The sequence below is a fragment of the Brassica oleracea genome, chromosome C2 (genome assembly GCF_000695525.1).
Source record: "Brassica oleracea var. oleracea cultivar TO1000 chromosome C2, BOL, whole genome shotgun sequence".
Taxonomy (NCBI): domain Eukaryota; kingdom Viridiplantae; phylum Streptophyta; class Magnoliopsida; order Brassicales; family Brassicaceae; genus Brassica; species Brassica oleracea.
Genome location: NC_027749.1, coordinates 20,135,342 through 20,145,412, shown reverse-complemented (window position 1 = coordinate 20,145,412; position 10,071 = coordinate 20,135,342). Strand labels below are relative to the sequence as shown.

The following is a 10,071-nucleotide window of genomic DNA, read 5'->3' as shown; positions in this document are numbered from 1 at the left end:
TAAAGATTTAGTGATTGTTGTCCACTCTTTCTTTTTGTATGGCTTCATGCCTCGGAGCACAAATGCTACTCTCCTGTCCCTTGTACTGAAAACAACAAGTGCAGAGAAGATGAGTGATTTCAGACCGATAGTGTGCTGTAATGTGATTTATAAGCTCATCTCCAAAATCATGGCTCACCGGCTCAAAGGTATTCTCCCAGCAGCTATTGAGCAGAATCAATGTGCGTTTGTTCAAGGCAGGATGCTGCTAGAAAATGTTCTCTTGGCCACAGAATTGGTGAAAGATTATCACAAGCCTCAAGTATCCTCTCGCTCAGCAATCAAGTTGGATATTTCAAAAGCTTTTGACACTGTCAAGTGGACATTCATTGAAGCAGTGCTCCGAGCGATGCGCTTGCCAGATATGTTCGTAACCTGGATCATGAAGTGTATCAGTACTGCGATGTTCTCTGTCTCTATCAATGGTAAGTTGGAAGGTTTCTTTCCGAGCTCCAGAGGAATTCGCTAAGGATGTTCTTTATCACCGTATATGTACGTCATCGTTAGTAATGTTCTCTCAAAGCTTCTCAACAAAGCTATCATGGGAGGAAATATAGGATACCACCCCATATGTAGAGTGGTTAATCTTTCGCATCTCAGTTTTGCCGACGACATTGTGGTCTTCACTGATGGTTCTCCTACATCCCTCACAGGAACGCTTGATGCTTTTGGAGACTTTTCTAGCATGTCGGGACTCTGTATAAATGTTGCAAAGTCAACAGTCTTCGCAGCAGGCAGGGGAAAGCAGGCTCAAGAAACTGTAGCTGCAGCCTGTGGACTCACGGTCTCAGCTCTTCCCATCAAATATCTTGGGATGTCGCTTACTACTAAAACAATGTCTAGAAGTGATTATGAGCCACTGATAGCAAAAATTAGAGCTAGATTCCTCAGCTGGACAAGCAAAGCTCTAGCTTTTGCCGGGAGGTTGCAGTTAATAAATTCGGTTATTGCAAGCATCACCAATTTTTGGTGTTCTGCGTTTAGTCTTCCTCAGGGCTGCATTGATGAGATTGAGAGTATGTGTTCGGCATTTCTGTGGAGCGGCTCACCCAATATCTCATCAAAGTCAAAGGTCGCATGGGAGGAGGTTTGTAAACCAAAGAATGAAGGAGGTCTCGGGATTCGTAGAATAAAGGATGTGTCTGCGGTGTTTGATTTGAAACTGATATGGCGTCTTTTCAACAACTTAACCTCCCTCTGGGTTCAATGGGTGAAGCAGACTATACTACGTGGGGAGTCCGTTTGGGATGCTCGAGTAGGGGCAGTGGGCTCATGGGTTTGGAAGAAGCTCCTCCAGCTGAGACCATTGGCCAAGCAGTTTCTGTGTATGGAAGTTCGAAATGGCAAAACTGTTGGATTCTGGACTGATATATGGCTTCCTATAGGGCGCTTGATTGAAGTAATTGGTGAGCGGGGAACTCAGAAGCTTGGCATAGTCTGCAATGCAAAGATTGATGATGTCTTAGTTAATGATCAGTGGAGATTTCGGAACTCAAGAGATAGCAGTATAGAGCAAGTGCTTGCGCAGGTAAAGGCAAAGCCGCTGGTACTGGCGCCAAATGTGGATGATGGGGTGAAATGGAAGCGAGGAGATGTAGATTATGGATCAGAATTCTCAGCTTATAGCACTTGGAACATGGTGCGGGGCCAAAATACTAAGATCCCCTGGGCGAAGCTGATTTGGTTTAAACAAGGTGTGCCACGATATACTTTTGTAACTTGGCTAGCTGTTAAAGATAGGCTCTCTACTGGATCCAGAATGCGAACTTGGGGAGTAATACATGGTTGCACTTTCTGTGGAGAACCAGAAGAATCAAGAGACCATTTGTTTTTTGCTTGCCCATACACATATGGCTTATGGTTGCAGATTGTTGGTTCCTTACTGCGACCGGCGCCATCACTTGACTGGAATGATATTCTGGCTCGCATTCTCCACTCAGCACATGATAGGTTTGTTTCTATTCTCCTGAGGCTAGCATTACAAGTCACTATCTATTACATTTGGCGTGAACGTAACGAGAGACGACACACACAGCGGAGTCAACCAGCAAACCAGCTTGCCAAGGTGATAGAGAAGACTATAAAACAGAGGATTATGTCAACTCGATACTGTGAGAAGAGAGGACTAACGAGACTGATGCAGCGGTGGTTTGAGGTCCATATTGGGTAAGGATAGAAGCAAAGAGCAAAGATTTTGGATTTCTAGATTCATTTTGTACATTTTTTTCCATGATCGACAAATTTAACATTTCATCAAAAAAAAAAAAAAGTGGTAGTTCAAATTGGGCAACTTGGTGGGGGCATGAAAAGACAAGATTAAAAGAATGAGACAGAGTGAGGTGCAAAATGATAAGACTAGGGTCGTTCTTATCCACTTATGAACGAGAACGGGTTTTCTGTGACCAGTTTACATGTTAATCTCTTTGTTCCCTTCTCCTTGCCAACCTCTCTTTCTTCCCAAATATTACTTTCCTACAAGATTTCTTTTTTTTTATATTTGTAAACTGCATTCAAAAAAATGAAAAAAAAAACCTACAAGATTTCTTCTGCCTCGATAAATAAAATATCTATGAGATCTTTGATTGTGAACAGAATCTATACATCCTAATCAACCGCGGAGCTACTCTGGTTCACTCAATACAATCTTCTTTTGTGTCTTCTTTAAGATTGATTTTAAAACGCACTTCCTTTACAAGATCCCACCAATAAAACTATTGACGCTATTTTACACATACATATTTCCTTGTGAATATTTCTTTATTTTTCTTCGGTTGAATTGAATATATCTTTATTTTTCGGTTGTATGAAATCTTATCATTTTAGTTTTCTTACAAGTTAATCAATAACAAAGTGGGTGGTTCGCCAAGCTCTCTTCAATGTGCACAGAGAGTTTTTAATGAGTCTGCTGTTCTTAGTCTTCAACCCCAAGAGAAGGAATGTCTTTCATAGTAGCAAGAAAAACTAGTTTTCAAATTTATTAGCATTTTGTGATGATGCAACGAATTCGTATAACCAAAAAAAAAACTAGATTAGACAGTAAAATTACAATACTGGTTTTTATTCTTGACACTAACAGACATGACAAACGTATAAATATATAGTATATGTTAGTGTTTCAAATAAAAAAAAATGAACCTACAATAACAGACTAAGCCATTACAACAATGCTCAAATACATAGACGCCTGACGCCTTCTCCTGATCGTAACATAATAAATGGTAGCTATAATAATAATCTGTCGATTATATTACAAGTTACCATCGTAATAAAACCTCACAGAGGTTTTAAAAACCGAAGAAGAAGAAGAAATGTTTAGGTATGCGAAGCAGAAGGGTAATTCATTCCACTTGATTCTCCGGTTGACAAATCAAGAAGCATCTTCTTGTATGGCAGTGCACTCATGAGCCTGCACCAACATCAATTCTTTTTAGATTCAACTTCTAGTCACATATCGAAGAACTCAAGATTCTATAAAGGAAAAACGAATTAAACTATTTCTCAAAAGAAAAAACGAATTAAACTTCTATTATCAGTTACATTTATTTTAATTCAAAAAATTAGTTTAAAAAAAACGAATCAAACCTCTCTTTGCGCTTCTCCAAGAACCGAGCCAATGAGGCTTTACGAGCTTGAGGAACTGAGATTGAAACATCTTTTAGATTAGTGTTAAAGAATAAAAGTCTAGCATCGCTAGGTGGAGTATTAATGAACTAATATGTGAAACGTTATGATCTATCAATACTGGTTTTAAGTTGGAAGTGTATCAGAAATTTAAATTTAGCAATTAGACATGATTTATGCGATGAAAATTTTGAACACACAAAAATTTGATTTCATGTCGATATATATACCTGAAGGAATCATATTTCCAGGACCTGCTGCGTTGAATGATTCGATCATGCTCATTGCATTAGTCGCACCAACGGGTCTGTCTCTACACCTAGAGAAACTATCAGCGTAAGTGGCAGAGCTTGATGATGCCGCAGCAGCAGCAGCGTTATGGACTTGTTTTCCATAAACTCTTTCAGTTTCTTGAACTGGTTTCTTCAAACTGCTCTCTCCAGTTTCTCCTTTCAAACCGTTCCGAGCACATAACATAATAGCTTGAGCCTAATCACACATATCACTATACATGGTACGTCTCGTAAATTTAACTCTATAAAATATGTACTGATTATACCTTATCAGGAGATATATTATTAAAGACGCTAACAGTTCCACCATAGAAGATAGTGAGCTGAGGTAGTGATCCTGAGGAAGCCACTCTGTTCCACAAAGCCCCATAACCAAAATTAAACCTAACTCAATAGTTCTTGCGTCTCAAGTTAGGTTGAAATCTTAGGTACGTTACCGAGCATCCGCCGACAAGTTAAAAGCAGGACGGAAAGAAGAATGATTAGTTAACGGAACTGAACCGCCAAGTAAAGGCGGATTCGCGTTCTGAAACGCACCACCGCTAAATTGGCTTCTGCGGAGATTGCTGGCCGCAGAAACTGGGCCCCGCTGGTAAGAGCCCGCCTGAAACGTCAACATCTTAACATTTTTTTTTCACTATGTCTTTTAATACAAAAAGTGCCGACATATGCGTTTATCTAAAACTTCAAAGGCCAGTCGCCACATCTTTTATTATTGTTTTCTAATTTTGCGGCTGGCTAGCGACTCTTAGATCTCACTTATAAAGAAAACTATTTTTTTCCTTTTACAATTTCCATCAATGATTGGCCACACACAATAGTTTTTTTTCTTTTGATAGATCAATTAAAAATCTTGTTAACAAATCAATAAAAGTTCAAGAAATAAAATTAAAACTCCGACAGGTTTTCCGACCATTCTCCCGGAGCTTTCCGCTGACAGTTGTCCGGGAAAGTAGTTAATGTAACCATTAAATCAGCCCCAGCCATAAGATGGTGAAATTGTGAAAGTTCTGTAACCAAACTAGTGATTAAAAGAAGTTGAATTGAATCTTAAAAGCAGTTGAACAAACCTGAAAATCAGGCATGAAATTTGAATTAGGCAAGAGCTTTGCCTTTCCCCATTGTATAGCTGCCTTCTTGCTCAATACTAAAATTATCCAATTTTTATTGACATCAAATAAAATTACTCATTTTGTAAACTCCAATTCTCATTTTTCATGCATCATTTGATCAAATATTATTATTATTATCTACTTTTACAACAACGTTTTGGAATCTAAGCAGTTGATCAAATCTAAGTTAATTCTATTTAAAAACAACAACTTTGGACTATAGTAAACATGCTTATACGGTAGAGAGACAAGAACACAAACCTCGTTCTCCGACACGATCATCGTTGGCCTCGCGTTTAACGTTGCTGAGATACTTCTTGTCGCTCAAACCAAGAAAATCTCTTTCCATCTCGAACTAAAACAAAGAACCACTACGACACAATTTTCTTTCTCTGTTTCTGCTCAAAAGATTTAATTTAAAAAACAAAACAAAAGGTAGTGAGAATCCAATGGGAAGGTTTCGTTTCAGTAATGTTGCAGACACACTTTTGGAGACGGTGTTCTTTTTTAGTTTTTAAAGGCTTTTGCTTGATTAAAAACCATGTGGGGCTTATTCCACCGGGAAACACAGTTGGTGCGACCTGCTAGACCGGTTAATTTCACATGTTTTTAATGTTTCTCTTTTGATTTTTGATTTTTTTTTTTTTTGGCTTTCTCGGAATTGTAGACATCTGTCGGTGGATCTGATTTTAATTCTAACAGAGAATAATGAGAGGTGAATTTGATGGCTATTGGATCTTTGATTTCATGAACTCACCACATGTGAAATGTGTGGTTCCTTTTCTTATTCAACGGTTTGATATTTATCAAGGCTAGTAAAATATTTATATAGTTTGATTTGATTCGTTTTTTGTTTCGATCACACTAAAAATTTCGGATATCTATTTACGAAGTAAAGAAAATATTATTTTTTAGGAACGAGTTCTATAATTATATTTTATATAAATTTTACAATATTTTAACTTAATAAATTGATTTATAATATTTTATTTATTAAATTGATTATATCAGTTATTAAAGTTTGAAAAATAAATAATTTTCTGTAATAAAATATTATTATTTTTTTTTTTTTAATTGTCCTAATCGAATCGGATTTCCGATTAAAAATATAAAAAAGTTTGAATATCTAGATACCAAATATCTAGATAGCTACAAATCAAATCGATAGGATAACTGGTTATTCAGATAAACAAATCGGATCACAAATACTTCCAAAATCTGATATTCAATTTATGCCACCCCTGTTTATCACCGCATTTTATTTCTTTGAAAAGTAAACAGCTTTAGAATCCCACCTTTAATGTATTTGATTTTTTTTTTAATAATTAATATTTTAAATCGTAATAGACAGCTCAGCGATACCTAAGCTTCCTTTAATGACATGTCAATTTTTATAAACGTTTGACTAGCAGAAAAGAAAAGAGGTCAATGTATGATTTAGTATATTATTATTAGTTTGTATATAAAATTTAAAATAAATCTATGTTGATGTATGTTTTAGCATAGATTATTAATGTATGTATTGATTAATGTATGTACTGATCGGGATTGCAGCACTCTTGTTGATGCATGAATGGAATTGGCCGATTTCTCCGGCCATTGATGAGGTGACTCTTTCGTAGAGGCGAAGTGTCACTTGTTAGAATACTACACTACTACTATCCACCGCGTGAATAATCAATGGGCCGAAATAAGTTTCGTTTGCTTACCTAAGGCCGAAAGTTATGTGTTGTCGGCCCAGCATTGGTAAGTATTCCACTACATTAGATTCTCTATCTGCTTGTGTGGTCATTCTTTTTCTTTTTTCTTTTTTTTTTTTGTGTGGTCATTCTTTCGAGTTTGTCAAACCAAAAACTGTACTTGCTTGTTGAAAGCATCATCTTAAAAAACTCGTTATAATATAAATCAATGTAATCATTCATCAAATGAAATGATAAATGTTCATTTAAATTTTAACTTTTCAATAATAAAAACTTGAACCACTAAGACTACTTACAATGGGCATCTTGAATCATTTATTCAACTGTTGAATGCTTTCAATAGAAATGTTGAAAAAGGCAAAAAAGCTACGTGGATTAATCGGTGTTGATAGTTTTCAACATGTTGAAACTAGAAAATGGGATCCACCAAAGCAACATGTTACCTTGGGACTTTCTTTTTACATCCTTAATTTTTCATATCAATTATTTTATAGCAAATTAATTTATTTATTTACATATTGTATATCAAAATTTATTATTCTGTGTGTTTTACAAATAGAGACTTGTTTCATTTAATTTGGAAATATAATTTTTAATTGCAATTTTAGTTGATTTTTGGAAAAAATAAAGTATAAAATTTTATGTGTATTACATGGAAGAAGAAAACGATGAGGTGGATTGTTAGAACATAAAAATGGGGTGTTGAATAAGAAAGACCAATGTACATGGTCTAATGAAAATATAAGTATAGAGAAAATATTTAACGTTTGTGGAAATCTTTTCGGACGATCGACTCTCTATTTTTCTTCCTTTTAATTGTTTTATTAATAAGAAACTCGAAAAAACCTCGGATGCCTTTATCGATTCAATCTAATCAGGTTTTTGTAGCACAGGTAACCTTTGATTATATAACACATGATACTTTTGATATAAAATAACTTAATAATGTTATACCAATATGATATTAGAATATTGTTTGAAAACATTGTTCACTGATTTTTAGATTATATATGTATTAAATAAACCTTTAAAATCCCTTATATATCAAAAGAGAAGCATTACAACATTTTAACTATGACACGTATCATCATTAGAATGATTCTTAAAGTATCTAGAGAAATATGTTGGTCTACTAAACATATATTATATATTTTTCATAAAACCATGAAATTAATTAACAATCTACAATTATTATTTTTTCTTCTTTCGTTAAATAAAAGCTACAAAATTACCAAAAGTGAAGAAAATATATATTTGACAATTAATGATTTTAATAATAAAGATCTGATAAAAATTTACATATCTTTCATTATTTTTAATATTATATTATTAAAATAAACTAAACAATCATATTAATCATATAATAATAATTTAGATTTTTTGTATATGTTATATTTTGAATTCTTAAAAATGACTATAAAATATGAAAACTGTTAAAAGTCTTACATTGAAAAAAATTTATGATCTATAGTTTAAAATTTTGTTATAATAAAATAAAAATGATCAGAAAACCATATGAGTAAAAACTCATATTTAATAGATATTCAGATTAATATATATATGTATATATATATATATATATATATATAAAGCTTATGACATGATACACTTATGGATGAATATGCAAAGTTAGTTATTGGAATATATATTTTATTCTGTGCATGTTCGCGGATAATCATTAATTAATGTGCAATCTAGAATTTAAAATTTCAGAAGATTAAAAATATGGAAAAGAGTTAGACGTTGGTTGGTATGTCCAATTCCTAAAACATCTGATAATCGGCTTATAGTTTTAATATAACACTAGAACTATACCCGCCCGACCGGGCATGTGTTTTTTTGTTTACGTAATGTAACTAAATATTTTTTCATACCATTACATAATCTATAAAAATTATAGTAAAATGGTGACAAAAATACATCATATAATACATATTTGTTGTTACATAATTCCACTAATAGTAAAAGTAAAATAATTTATATCACTGTAAATGTAAATATCACGCGAATATTTGTTTTTATTTAACCGATATCATTTTTATTTACCGATATCGAGTTGGCTAGTGGTAAAGGAAATGCTAATAACCTTTCATTGGTCGGGTTTGATACATGTTGGAAAGAATTATTTCCAATATTTGGGTTCCCAGTAAAAAAGAGAAACCACTTTTCATTTTTTAGGAATATACTTTTGTTTTTTATAAATAATATAATATTTATTTATTTTTTTATGTATTATGTATTTTTTATTATGACATTTCGCATAATAATTAAAATATTTTTTTTATTTTATGTATGTGTTTTCCATAAACTAACATATATATGCGAAAATAATATTTCAGATGGTTTGATAGGTTTTTGGTCATAAATTATAACTATATTTAAATTTCCAACTTGTTATATAAGTAGTCTTAATTTTTAATTTATCAACCCGATATATAAATATTTGTCATGCATTAAATAAAATATTTATATTATACTTATTAAAATGAGTAATTTGTTAGAATGAGTAATTGCATTTCTTGTATTTATATTATTATCAAATTAATTTTATTTTAACTTATTGACTTTAACATTTTATTATATGTAGGATTTTTATTTTATATGAACTTTTTTATTCTTTTTTTAGAACATTGTTATCTTATCTAAATATTTTTCTTTACATACAAAACTTGAAAAATATTCTTTTGAAACTTTCCCTATTACAATTTTCTCATAAGAAAAATCTTAGGTATTTTTAATTTTTTAATACTGATACTTAAACCAAATCTAATATTTCAAATCATTACTAAAGAAAAATAATTTAAGGTAAAATTCAATTGAACATATGTAATATCATACATAATTTAAAAATAATTTTCTAATAGCATTTTAGTTATATATATCTAAAACAATATTGATATTACGTGTATACGCACACCAATTAACCTAATGTGCACACTACCACAATCGAATGGTATGTCGATGTAGCACTTTAGGATCGAATCCACAGAGACCAACTATTACACTTTATCTTTATGGGATCAATATCAAGCTAAAACAATATGGGGGTTTAAAGATTTGAGGGTTTCGTGAGAAACAAGTAACAAGATTAATTAAAGTATTCAGATAACTAAAATGCTAGCCTAGGGTGGTTTGATCGGGTGTTAAGCAAGTGTGACTCAAACAATTATTCAAGTTAATTAAGAGCAAGTCTAGAACTCGGATCACTCAAGTAGAACAGTCCACTGTCGTGGTACTGCTCCCTATGCTGATCGATCTTGATACCTAAACTCTCGTTTGGATCAAGATGCGACAGCAAGCAATAGA

General features: G+C 32.9%; 1 protein-coding gene across 3 annotated transcripts; it reads right to left on the bottom strand.

The window, feature by feature from the left end:
- Positions 1–3,076: 3,076 nt before the first annotated feature.
- On the bottom strand, positions 3,077–5,566 carry LOC106327739 (protein TIFY 7-like). 3 transcript variants are annotated; one of them, XM_013765974.1, is made up of 7 exons: positions 5,327–5,566; positions 5,024–5,100; positions 4,391–4,557; positions 4,220–4,304; positions 3,891–4,149; positions 3,622–3,676; positions 3,077–3,445 (listed from the first exon to the last, which is right to left on the bottom strand). In XM_013765974.1, exons 1-7 carry the CDS (start codon positions 5,412–5,414, stop codon positions 3,352–3,354), a joined length of 825 nt encoding a protein of 274 aa, XP_013621428.1. In that variant the 5' UTR covers positions 5,415–5,566; the 3' UTR covers positions 3,077–3,351. The 3 variants fall into 3 exon arrangements, with proteins under 3 accessions (XP_013621428.1, XP_013621432.1, XP_013621431.1); XM_013765978.1 differs by lacking the exon at positions 5,024–5,100; XM_013765977.1 differs by lacking the exon at positions 3,622–3,676 and having other exon boundaries at positions 3,079–3,445.
- Between the last annotated feature and the right edge of the window lie 4,505 nt (positions 5,567–10,071).

Excerpts from the sequence above, each read along its gene's own strand:
- LOC106327739 (XM_013765974.1), bottom strand. The coding sequence starts at position 5,414 with ATGGAAAGAGATTTTCTTGGTTTGAGCGACAAGAAGTATCTCAGCAAC. Across the intron at positions 4,305-4,390 it reads AACTTGTCGGCGGATGCTCG|AGTGGCTTCCTCAGGATCAC; the intron begins GTAACGTACCTA and ends TTTGTGGAACAG. Across the intron at positions 3,446-3,621 it reads TTGGAGAAGCGCAAAGAGAG|GCTCATGAGTGCACTGCCAT; the intron begins GTTTGATTCGTT and ends ATGTTGGTGCAG.